Source organism: Bufo bufo, chromosome 9 (assembly GCF_905171765.1).
Source record: "Bufo bufo chromosome 9, aBufBuf1.1, whole genome shotgun sequence".
NCBI classification, from domain to species: domain Eukaryota; kingdom Metazoa; phylum Chordata; class Amphibia; order Anura; family Bufonidae; genus Bufo; species Bufo bufo.
The window spans coordinates 63,546,883-63,560,352 of NC_053397.1; the positions used below are offsets into that span (position 1 = coordinate 63,546,883).

Genomic DNA, 13,470 nt, shown 5'->3' on the forward strand with positions numbered 1-13,470 from the left:
ATCGTTACCATGGCAGCCAGGACGCTACTGAAGCTCTGGCTGCCATGTTCAGCTCCCTGCTGCTGTGTGCACAAAGCACAGGGCAGCAGGGAGATGTGAGATCCTATTCACCCTGATAGAGCTCTATCAGGGTGAATAGCACAAGCGATGAAAAGATCCAGGTTCTATTCCCTAAGGGAAGAAATTTTTTATTAAATTAAAGTTTAAATGGCCCCCTTCCCAGATTTACATAAAACAAATTCTGAATGTGCCTTAAAGGGGGGCTACTGGGGTGAAAATGGAAATATGTCCGGGTTCAGCTCTGAACCCAGACAACCCCTTTAAGGCACATTCTTATCAGTAAGATAAGAACTGAACTATACTAAATGTTTATAATGTCAGAGAGCAGAGATAAGGAGCCCGTCTGCTCCTGGTCTGATGGAGAAGAAAAATGCAAAAGTGTGCTACTCTGGCATCACTTGTAAAATCCAAGAAAACCCCTTTTAAACATTTTTTAAATAAAGATATATCTATATTTCTATTAACGCACACACATATAGATACCTTTCTACAATGTTCAGGCAGGAGACACCATCCTGACCGCCTACAGCATAAAGATACCCCCCTAGAACAGCCACACCAACACTCGTCCTGCAAGTGCTAGTTGGAGCCACATCACTGCTCCACTGGTTTGTCTTTGGGTCATATCTAGGAGGAAAAAAAGACAATTTATATATTTTTCCACAAAAAAAAATATCTATATATTCCTCAATGTCTTAAAGCCTATGGACATATTTGAACTAAAAAATTTTATGGATAATTTGCTTCCTAAATGCAAAATTAAGCATATCCAAATAGTCTTTATTAAAAATGTTCTACCATTCGGCTTCTGCAGAGAGTGTGTAAGCCCATCACCTAGCTGCTGGATCTGACCTAAATCCACCAGAGCTTTTCTCATGTTTCTAACAGCTCTGTCTGCTCTCCATCTTCCTTCTCTAAGAGTCTAGAGGGGTCAAGGATTCAAGCAGGACAGCTCACACAGGCGGTAGATCGGGAGGGAAGCAAACACAAGGCCACTTGTAGAGGTCAAGGAAGCATTTTGGACACACAGATCCAGTACATATTATTGGGAGAGGCCATCCACATGAGAACAGTCAAACTAGGAACAGGTTGTGAAATGAATATCTGGTGCTCTGCAATTTTTCATGTCAAATGCTATCCATAGCCTGTAACATATTGGGAAATCAGGACATAGAAAGGGATAGCTAAACATTACCTTTCAACACTGTTGAGGTATGAAGATCCATCATGGCCTCCTACAGCATACAGGAGATCATCTAAAACACTAACTCCAACCCCACAGCGCCTTTTGCTCATAGATGCCACCATTCTCCACTCGTTGGTTTGAGGGTCGTAACGTTCTACACTAGAAATAGCATCTCCGCTACACCATCCTCCCACTGTAAAAAACAAAACAAAAAAACATGTTGAAGTGGTTCAGGGTGGCTTAGGGGTCATCACTGGTGCCTTACAGCACGGGGGTCCGTGGTTTGAATCTGACCAAGGGCAACATCTGCATGGAGTTTTTATGTTCTCCTCGTGTTTGGGTGGATTTCCTCCCACACTCCAAGTACATACTGATAGGGAACTTAGATTGTGAGCCCCGTTGGGGGACAGCAAGTGGTGATAATGTCTGTAAAATGCTGCTGAATATGTTGGTGCTACATAAGTGAGTAATAAAATAGAAAAAAAGTTAGCATTGAAGAGTCCCCCAATGTTTAATCGGTGGTAGTCCCCGGTTGACCGAGACATAGCAGCTTGACTGTACAAGCATCTGTGCCTGGCACTGCAGCTACTCTCATTCAATCCCTTTCAAGTGAATAGGACGAGCTGAGATACCAGGTACAGCTGCTTGTACAGGAGACAGCACTCAGAGGAGAGCTATACATGTATTTATAATGACAGTTTTTTTAATTTTTTTATTGTTTTCTCGGACAACCCCTTTAAGGAAAACTGTACCTGCAAACAGAACCTCCCCACAGCGAATTGGCTTTCGAGGTCTCGTTCTTGGACCCTGCATTAGTGGACGCTCCTGTGGAAGCAGAAGGTAGTTCTTGGCTTCATCCACCAAGTCCCTAGAAGGAAAGTTGACATACTCATGTGAAATGACGACATTTTTTTTTTTTATTCCTTCTTTATTAGCACTGCCATGTTTTTATGCTTAGAGTGTTCCTAGCCCTTTGAACAAGTTTATTAAAAAAACAATTCTAAATGCAACTGAATTAATCTCTGTAATATAATTTAATTTTAAACAGGCGCCTGAAGTTCAGGTATCAATAGCGCACTGGTACAGGTGTCCCTATACACAATGGCACACCGCTAACATGTTAGCATCATACAGATTCCATTGTGGGGCCGCAGTGAGTGCTGTACTGGCAGGGGCACACATCACTGCTCCTGCCCGTGCCAGGGCTGCTTAAGCCGGCCTTCAGACATCCGATGTGCTATGCCAGGCTTTAGTGGAGCGTCCACGGGCAGGAGCAGCGATGTGCTATGCAAAGCTCCTGCCTGCACTCACTCCACCATCAGGGAAGGAGACATTGTACCTTTCTGGTATGCAAGGCTTTAGCAGAGCGGGTGCGGACAGAAGCTTTGCTTAGCACATCGGATGTCCTATACCAGGCTTGGAGTAGAGCGGAGTTGGCACTGGCCCTTACCCGGAATCCATACACCACTGACATGTACGAACATTCATTGACAAAAAAAAAAAGTAAATGCACCATGAAGGAGTTGTTAGGATCAAACAAAACTGAGTGTAATGTAATGACGATATAGGAAAGTAATTTAGACATTAGAGCGAAAGAATACGTTTATTGGGGAAAACTGTACAATGGAAAGGAGGCTGCCCCATCTCTAGCCTGGATACAAGATGAAATATGGTTGGGCATGGAAAGATACAGGTTCCATATGGTATCCTGCGAACCATTTGCCCACAGATGTTACAGCTGGGCCTGTAGATCCTGCACACTAAGTGGCCAAAGCTGAAGTCCCAGCTGGTCCCATATATGCTCTACTAGCAATAAATCTGGAGATCAGACGGCCAAGGAAGTGTTGTAATCTGGCGGAGACATTCCTGGGAAACCCTAGCTGTGTGTGGACAAGCATTATCCTACTGAAACATGCTAGTTGGAAGCCCTGCCATGAGAGGAACACATGTGGCTGCCGGATGTCCTGCACACATCGCTGAGCTGTTAGTGTCCCTCGGATCGCTACTAGGGGTGACCGGCTGTCCTATGTGGGGGCTCCCCTGATCATCACACCAGCAGTCGGGGGCATTGTGCTGCAGAAGATTTAAAGAAGAAGTAGAGCGTCGATGGCTCAGTTCGGATAACTCCGGACCAGCACATACAGTGGGTTAGTCAGGGACAGCCCCTTTAATTTTGTTTTGAAGGTAAGCGGAGAAGAAAACTCAGTAATACACAAAGTAAATCATTTACATAGCTCCAGATTATTTTTTTTGTCTAGATTGCAACCATGAAATGTAAAAATTAAAGTTTTATCTACCCATGGGAGCCAATAGATATGGGATTAAAATTTTGAATATTTCCACATACAGATTGTAACATACCTGCATTCTTCATCACTTTTAATCAATGGATCAGACCCCACCGTTCCGACTAGGAATTTTGGACTTAACAAGGGTAAACGGACATGTTGTAAAACCTAGCACGAGAAAGAAGGAAAGACACCTTTGACCTACAAATCACATGTGTGCTGTGCGCCCTTTTGTAATACTTTTCTATTGCTTGAAGCTGTTGAACACCAGCATGGCCACTACAAAGTCAACAGAGCCTTCTGCTTCTGGCTCCAGCCACTGTTTGGGGGCAGGTGTCTGATGCCCCCCCGATGTGGTATTGATGACCTATCCTGAGGAAGGATCATCAATATCTTTAGCTATCTATATCCAGTAATACGCTCTTCTGCATTTGGTAGGTTAGCAAGAAGCAGAAGACGGATAGAAGTGCACAAAAAATGACTAATGCCCATTAAACTATGTTCTTCCAACACTATTTTTAGTATACTTTAAATTGCTGTTTTCAGGAGGAAATCAGACAACACAGGGGAACCGCCTGCAATTAAGAAGTGATCATTACTTACCTGACAGAACCCGCACCGCTGCTCCGGTTCTCCCAACCGGGATCTGTATACTCAGACGCAGCAGTGACGTGATCACCGCTAACCATCATGGACCTCTTTGGTGCGGCAACTGCCTGTTTAGTGCCCTCAAATCTCTGCACTTCTAATTTACAGCTGTAGTGTCCGGTCAGGGGCCCGTCATTCACAGCAGAGGGGACGGGGAAGTGTTCAGTGCAGAGAGCCGAGGACAGTGAACAGGAAGGGAACGCCTCCATGACATTTGCAATTGAGGAGCCGTAGGGATTAAAGATAGGACTTCTTGGTCATGATGATCTCCCCAGGTAAGTTTAGTACACTGCTCCTGTGGACACCAATATAGTGCTGTCAGCAGTACTGAGGGGTCGGAACGGCTGACAGATTCCCTTTAATGTCAGCCTCAGGCATCGCCATCTGTATTCACTGCTGTATTAACATATACTGCGGAGGACCATCTCAGCATTTGCATCTCGTAGCGTACCAGGACCAGTGTACATACCTGTGGTAGCTGCGGCCTCCGTTCCTGAATGCTGTATTTTACCCAGGCCATAACCGCGTTGAACACCTGCTCTTCACTGCGCACATTTAGCTCATCACTGGAAATAATGTCGATCAGCTGATTGGCTGGAAGAAGCATAAACTCCTCGCTTTCCATAACCTGTGTTAGAAAAGTAATCAGTGCAGACCGTGAACATAAGAAGCCCGACATCCAAGATCCTTTCAAATCCTCTCCTTTAGGCCTCACACACTTGACCAAGTTCGGTCCCCAACAAGATCCGAACCCATTCAATTCACATCATGTACTGTCTGCATCCGCATTTCCGTTCCGCGGCCCCGCAAAAAAAGATAAAACATGTTCTATTGTCCGTTTGTGGACAAGAATAGGAGATTTCAACAGGAGTTAACAAAATGGTGGCATTCACACGGCTGGTATCCATGTTTTGCAGATCCGCGGCTTGTAGCCGGTAAAACACTTACAGTTGTGTGCACGAGGCACTAATCCCAGTTTGTCACAAATTACACTTAAAACTGAGAAATATGTAAAAGCCATCTTCCTGTGTGTCCCTATAGGACTGCTAGAGATACAGTAAAGTGCTCGTCTATTTCCAGCAGTCACATAGAGAACAGATGGAGCAGTAGAGCGCATGCTCGACCAGACGCTCTATTCATTTCGGGGTTTCTGTCCTCATTCTCGAGTTCTTTAAAAATGTGAAAAAGATAAAGTAACAGATCCGTTTTTCCGGATGACAACCAGAGAGACTGATCCGGTATTGCAAAACATTTGTGAGACGGATGCGCAGTTTACAAATGGTATCCGTTTGCATACAGATTGCCAGATCCGGCAGGCAGTTCCGGTGACGGAACTGCCTTCCGGAATCCAACGACGCTAGTGAGAAAGTACCCTAAGTATATTGAACAGATATTGCCCCACTTTAGACAGACCTTCCTATAATTCCATGATGGAAGTGTATGCCGGGAATACACGCTCCCATTCTGACACATGATGCTAGCATGTGATCCAATGTACATGAAGATCCCAGCTGTAATGCCTTTTGATGTAGGTGGCACAGTTCATGTGCCATGTACCACTGTCGTCCACCAATATAATGGCAGCAAACATCACAAATTCCATTTAAGGGGTTCTCCCACAAAAATATTTTACAGTTTTCAATCCAGCACCTGGATCCGAATTCAATTTATATATTGCTAATGATATTATCTCTCTGTATGGTATAATTAGGTTACAACATATGTTAATCAATAATTCATATAATGTGTTATCTATGTGTAACAATGTATTGATTTATATATATGTTATACCATGTATTTATCATTTAGAATGTATTGTAGAAGGTACAGAAACATTGTAGTAAGTTTATGTTAATTGGATTTCTGAGAAGAGTAAATGTTATTTCAATACAATAGTTATTCATGGATGTACAAATTCCGATGCCAAGCATCAAAGCCGTTATATAAAATTTTCATCAAGTCAACCTATATTTCAAAAAGATAGGAGAAGACAGCCAACTCCAACAAGTCCAGGATATAGGCAATTAAAAGTGTCAGGAAAAGATCTTCCTCAATGATTTATATTAAGAAGGTCAACGAGGTCATGTGAACGTATTATTAGATATTTAATTTTAATGCTTAAAAGTTGTGATGTTCATCTGTAGTACCACAGTGCCATCTGGAGGCAGATGGACAATATTATATTATTTCATTATTTGTTCTATACCATATTAGGAGTTAATATGACATCATGGTGTTATTAGCATGCGAATACACCCACCTTACCTGATTAGGAATCCCTAATCTAAAGGGGATGATTCTTAGATAAAGGGGGGGGGGAATAATTACTTGTGTGCGGAGCAGCAAGGGAGATCCATATAGATCCAGGGATCCATATTAAGCCATAGATCCATCCAATCAAAAAGAAAACTTTACCAGAAGAAACTTGGATTTTTTTTTTGGCTTACTAGGAAAGTTCTTCAGAACTGGTGCCATCTGAACTCTGTCTACCTTTGACCCGGTAACGTATATTTTATTTACTACTCATGATATTAATAAGATATTTCTCTCGGTATATAGCCAAGAGTTCCCATACTGTGGGAATATATAGTGTTAGGCGCCTCCATAATGCTGATTATTCTCTTAGCAAAGATGCATATTGTTAATGGAAGATCTGACATTTGAAAAGAGGACTAAACCCTTGGAAAGTTAGTTATTTTCCATAGTCTGATTGCCAAGCTGAATATTTTATCATATTAATATCATATATTTTTGATTGCTCATAGGAAAACAGAGTCAAGGGATAACAGTTATTTTCCTGTAATCAGTGTTTTTATTGTTATAGTCTGTTTGTAAAACAGAAGATCCTAAGTTTCTCTTGGTATATGAGTCCGTTTGTTAAAAGTATGACACTGGTTGTCATAAATCACACTGTGCTGATCAGATAGAAGTGTGTTAACTAGGGATCGACCGATTATCGGTTTGGCCGATATTATCGGCCGATATTGAGGATTTTGAACGTTATCGGTATCGGCATCTATTTTGCCGATATACCGATAACGTATTGGGAACACAGAACGCGCTGCTGACAGCGCTCTCTGTGTTCCCTCCACAGCACAGGGGAGAAGGAAGCAGTGTCTCCTCCCCCTGTGCTGCTGCCGCTGCCGCCAATGAGGGGATAGAACATAGGAGGAGGGGCGGGGCTGTGGCCGCTGCGCCACCAATGAAGATAAGCCTTTCATTCATTCATATACAGGAGGCGGGAGCTGGCTGCAGAATCACATAGCCGGCTCCCGACCTCTATGAGCAATAGCTGCGGTCCGCGGTAGTTAACTCCTCAGGTGCCGCGGATCGCAGCTACCGCTGATAGAGGTCGGGAGCCGGCTATGTGATTCTGCAGCCTGCTCCCGCCTCCTGTATATGAATGATCGATAGACTTATCTTCATTGGTGGCGCAGTGCGCCCCCCCCAAGCCCCCCAGTATTAATCATTGGTGGCGCAGTGCGCCCCCCACCCCCATCCCGGCCAATAGTAAAAACATTGGTGGCGCAGTGCGCCCCCCCCCCCCCCCAGTATTAATCATTGGTGGCAGTGGCCACAGGATCCCCTCTCCCCTGCTCCTCCGATCGGAGCCCCAGCTGTGTAAGCCTGGGGCTCCGATCGGTTGCCATGGCAGCCAGGACGCTATTGAAGCCCTGGCTGCCATGTTCAGCTCCATGCTGCTGTGTGCACAGAGCACAGAGCAGCAGGGACAGTGTGAGCTCCTATTCACCCTGATAGAGATCTATCAGGGGGAATAGGACAAGGGTTCTAGTCCCTAAGGGGGTTGAAAGTTAGTAAAAAAAAAAAACACAAAAATATGAAGTATAAATGAAAAAGATTTATAAAAAAAAAATACACATTAACAATAAACAAAAAAAAATACACATTAACAATAAACATATTAATTTTCAGCAGATTTGTGTAGCAATTTTTTTTTTTCTCAAAAATGAAAATTCCCAGAATATCGGTATAAATTATCGGCTATCGGCCTGAAAGTTCACAAATTATCGGTATCGGTATCGGCCCTAAAAAATCAATATCGGTCGATCCCTAGTGTTAACACCACCGTGTGGTACATTTTGGGTATTATTTTCTAACTTCATAATTTGTTTTGCAATTGTATTGATTTTATATTCTGTTTTATAATAAACGATTATATATTTTGCATATACAATTGTCCCTTTGTTTCACTGCTTGCACAAATCAAATTAAGATACTTGATAAAAAAGAACTTAGAGACGTTTTTATGTCCGCCCGAAGGAGAAATATAAAATTTATGTTTTTTGTATCCTCTCTTTTATATGAAGATTCTTTTTATATAGAAGATATGACAATAGCCACCGAGTTATTCAATAAAATGTATCTGTACAGCGCCACCTGCTGTTCTTTCTTATTTCTTTGACCTGCTCACTGAGAAGGCCGCACATGCTCAGTTTTCATCCTTCAACTGCCCCCTGAGCTGTAATAGGGAGAGCATGGACACGCCCCCTGAGCTGCAGCAGAAGAGACACTCCCCCTGAGCTGCAGCAGAAGAGACACTCCCCCTGAGCTGCAGCAGAAGAGACACTCCCCTTGGGCTGTCAGCTAATGCCCTTAAATAAGTGGCTCAAAGAGTGCAAATGATTCAAGTTTTTATTAATTAAATTCATTACATTGAATCAAATGCACAATTTTTGCATGTAGAGAAGTCTCTGCTCTTTACAACCCCCAGCAGCTGCTTTGACTCTGTTATCCCTCCAACCAGCACTAAAATAAGGCTGTGTCCTTGTCCGAACCCTCGCCCTGGTCACAGCTGCTGGGTTTCTCCACAGGACTCCTATAGAGAGCATACAGCAGGGGACATGAAACAGATGCCCTGATGCTATAGCCCCGTTCTAAACGTGCCCTTGTTAAATCATTCATTATCAGGGAGAGAAAAAATAAAAAAAAGACAAGGTGCAGAGCTCACCATCTAGGGCAGTGGAGGCGAACCTATGGCACGGGGGCCAGAGGCGGCACTTGGAGCCCTCTCTGTGGGCACCCGCACCCTGGAAAAAGACTTTTCCTGCCATTCATCAGCACAAGGTGCACTATGAACAGCACAGGCAGTGCACTGAATGTAGGCAGGCTATAATAGCTAAATGATAAAGTACATGGAAGATAGACTATATTGGACTGTAGTATTCAGGTAAATTGCTGTGTTGGCACTTTGCAATAAATAAGTGGGTTTTGGGTTACAGTTTGGGCACTCTGTAAAAGGTTCACCATCACTGATCTAGGGGATACAACAGTCATAGTATCGTCAATGTTAGCGTGCCTATTCAGTCTTGATTGACATCCTGCTGGGCATGGGGAGTCAATGCTAGCTCTGACGAGCAGAAAGTCTGATCTCACACTGATCTGGCACAATAATCTAAGAATCAGACCATTGGACTCTATGGCACTGTGCTTAGAATGTTGCCTTGGATTTTCAATAACAAATCTCTAAGGCTACTTTCACACTTGCGTTCGGAGCGGATCCGTCTGGTGTCTGCACAGACGGATCCGCTCCTATAATGCAAACGATGGTATCCGTTCAGAACGGATCCGTCTGCATTATATTTCAGAAAAAAAATCTAAAGTGTGAAAGTTAGTCAGACGGATCCGTCCAGACTTTGCATTGAAAGTCAATGGGGGACGGATCCGTTTGAAATTGCACCATATTGTGTCAACGTCAAACGGATCCGTCCAGGTGTCCGCCTGCTGAGCGGAACGGAGGCCAAACTGTGCCAAACTGATGCATTCTGAGCGGATCCGCATCCACTCAGAATACATTGGGGCTGGACGGATGCGTGTGAGAGCCTTCAAACGAAACCCTGAACGCAAGTGTGAAAGTAGACACAAATGGTTAACTGTCTAGCTGTGTGAATGGTACTTTCACTTTGTGCCAATCATCTAATAAACTAAAAGGTCGTAGACACTTATTTAACCCCTTTTTTTCCTCCCTTAATTTTTGTGCTTTTGTTTTTCACCCCCTGCCTCTCCGGGGCCAGACATTTTATTTTTCCGTTCACATAGCTGTATGAGGGCTTGTTTTTGTGGGACAAGTATCACTTGCTAATACCACAACCGTTTTATGGGTTTTGTTTTTACAGTGTTCCCTAAATGGTAAAACTGACCTGTCACTTTCATTCTCCAGGTCAGTACATTTATGGCGATACCAGATATGTATAGTTTTGAGTACATTTTAATATTGAGAAAAAAAAAGTAAAAATTTTTTTCTTCTCTTTTCATCGCCATATTCTGACCCCTATAACTTTTTTGTAGTTCTGTGTATGGAGCAGTGTGAGGGCTCATGTTTTGCGAGGCGATCTGTACTTTTCATTGACACCATTTTGGGGTGTGTGTGGCTCTCTGATCACCTTCTACGACAAATTAAATAAAAGGTGAAGTGACCAAAAGAAGGCAAATCAGCCATTTTGACTTGTTTTCTGTTTCGCCGTATGGGATAAATATTTTTCCATTTTAATAGTACAGGTGTTTTCGCACACGGTGATGCAAGGATGTATTTTTTTTTATTATTATTGTTTGTGTTTTTATTTCTATTTTGGGGAATTTGAAATATATGGTACTGCGTTGTACAGTACCAGCAACGTAGGTGATATTTTAAGGGAAAAAAAAAAAAAAAAAAAAAAAGGTGTACTGACCTGCAGTGTGGACCTGAAATCTGCAGTACGTCAGTCTATGCCGTGGATCTTCAGCACAGATTTCACATTTGCAAAGGAAAGGGTGAAACCCATACAACACATGTAGCTTTGGCCACAGTCTTTTTCCCTGCAGAGGATTATTTGGTTGTATATCCAGTCACATGTGGACATACCATACATTTGCAGAAATGCTGCTGATTTGACATTTACTCTGCATTGCAAAGTGCAAAATGAATGTAAATTGGCAGAACACACCGACATGTTGCAGACTTAAAATCTGTCAATTTACCCGGGATTTTTTCAGCCGATTGTGGGTAAGTAATGCTAAAAACGTACTCACTCTGCTGACACTGTACAATGCTGCGGAAGTCAAAGATGGTAAATCCGCAGAATTTGTCATGTGTGGGCACATACACACACACACACACACAAAAACCTGCGCTGCAGCCAGGATGCAATGTTTCGGCTGCTGCAATGTCATGCCGTACACCCCACGTGACCACTGCAGCCAATCACTGGTCTCAGCTGTACAGGAGTTAATCACTGCTGCAGTGGTGGAACAGAGAGAATTAAGAAGAGTGAGCGTCGGATATTTGTTTCTATTATTATAATTTCGTCCCTTACATTTTTTTAATCCCTGTAATAATCTTAATTTTGTTTTGGGATAAATCCAAGGACTCCATAGACTTTCTTAGACCATAAAAGACATTTTAATTAGTATAAAACATGTGTGTGTGTGTGTGTGTGTGTGTGTGTGTGTGTGCTGGTTGCATTCAGTCCTAAGCCTCCTTTGCATCGGCCTTAGAGGCAAAGTTAGGCTACTTTCACACTAGCGTTCGGAGCGGATCCGTCTGATGTTTCATCAGACGGATCCGCTCCTATAATGCAAACGCTTGCATCCGTTCAGAACGGATCCGTTTGCATAACAGTTTATTTCAGATCTGATTTTTCACTTCGGAAAACTCAGATCCGACAGTATATTCTAAACACAGAAGCGTTCCCATGGTGATGGGGACGCTTCAAGTTAGAATATACTGAGAACTGTGTACATGACTGCCCCCTGCTGCCTGGCAGGTGCTTCCAGGCAGCAGGGGGCAGACCCCCCCCCCCCCTCCTGTATTTAACTTATTGGTGGCCAGTGCGGCCCCCCCTCCCTCCCCAGTATTAATTGTAAGCAGTGCGGCCCCCCTCCCTCTATATTCATCGGTGGCCAGTGCGGATATTAAATATGAGCAGTGCGGTCTCCCCCTCCCTCCCTCCCCAGTATTAAATATGAGCAGTGCGGTCTCCCCCTCCCTCCCTCCCCAGTATTAAATATGAGCAGTGCGGTCTCCCCCTCCCTCCCTCCCCAGTATTAAATATGAGCAGTGCGGTCTCCCCCTCCCTCCCTCCCTCCCCAGTATTAAATATGAGCAGTGCGGTCTCCCCCTCCCTCCCTCCCCAGTATTAAATATGAGCAGTGCGGTCTCCCCCTCCCTCTATTCATTGGTGGCCAGTGCGGATTCAAAGTATTGTGATCAGTGCGGCCTCTCCTCTCGACCCCCCCCCATCATTGGTGGCAGCGGAGAGTACCGATCGGAGTCCCAGTTTAAATCGCTGGGGCTCCGATCGGTTACCATGGCAGCCAAGACGCTATTGCAGTCTTGGCTGCCATGGTTACTTAGCAACAAATAGCAGCATTATACTTACCTGAAGAGCTGCGATCTATGTGACCGGCCGGGAGCTCCTCCTACTGGTAAAGTGACAGGTCTGTGCGGCGCATTGCCTATAGACCTGTCACTTACCAGTAGGAGGAGCTCCCGGCCGGTCACATAGATCGCAGCTCTTCAGGTAAGTATAATGCTGCTATTTGTTGCTAAGTAACCATGGCAGCCAAGACTGCAATAGCGTCTTGGCTGCCATGGTAACCGATCGGAGCCCCAGCGATTTAAACTGGGACTCCGATCGGTACTCTCCGCTGCCACCAATGATGGGGGGGGGGGGGGGGTCGAGAGGAGAGGCCGCACTGATCACAATACTTTGAATCCGCACTGGCCACCAATGAATAGAGGGAGGGGGAGACCGCACTGCTCATATTTAATACTGGGGAGGGAGGGAGGGGGAGACCACACTGCTCATATTTAATACTGGGGAGGGAGGGAGGGAGGGGGAGACCGCACTGCTCATATTTAATACTGGGGAGGGAGGGAGGGGGAGACCGCACTGCTCATATTTAATATCCGCACTGGCCACCGATGAATATAGAGGGAGGGGGGCCGCACTGCTTACAATTAATACTGGGGAGGGAGGGGGGGCCCCACTGGCCACCAATAAGTTAAATACAGGAGGGGGGGGGGGGTCTGCCCCCTGCTGCCTGGCAGCACCTGCCAGGCAGCAGGGGGCAGTCATGTACACAGTTCTCATTATATTCTAACTTGAAGCGTCCCCATCACCATGGGAACGCCTCTGTGTTAGAATATACTGTCGGATTTGAGTTTCACGATGTAACTCAAATCCGATGGTATATTCTAACATAGAGGCGTTCCCATGGTGATGGGGACGCTTCAAGTTAAAATATACCATCGGATTGGAGAAAACTCCGATCTGATGGTATAATCCTGAC

The 13,470-nt window shown here is 44.4% G+C and overlaps 1 protein-coding gene across 2 annotated transcripts in view; it reads right to left on the reverse strand.

The window, feature by feature from the left end:
* The window catches only part of KLHL20 (kelch like family member 20), a 46,336-nt gene that overhangs the window by 14,192 nt on the left and 18,674 nt on the right, over positions 1-13,470 (reverse strand). For both annotated transcript variants that reach the window (XM_040407233.1, XM_040407234.1), the window contains 5 exons: positions 4,652-4,810; positions 3,608-3,702; positions 1,999-2,114; positions 1,256-1,439; positions 544-687 (listed from right to left, as the gene is read on the reverse strand). In XM_040407233.1, the coding sequence (XP_040263167.1) occupies positions 544-687; positions 1,256-1,439; positions 1,999-2,114; positions 3,608-3,702; positions 4,652-4,810 (698 nt within the window). The remainder of the gene's footprint in view (positions 1-543; positions 688-1,255; positions 1,440-1,998; positions 2,115-3,607; positions 3,703-4,651; positions 4,811-13,470) is intronic.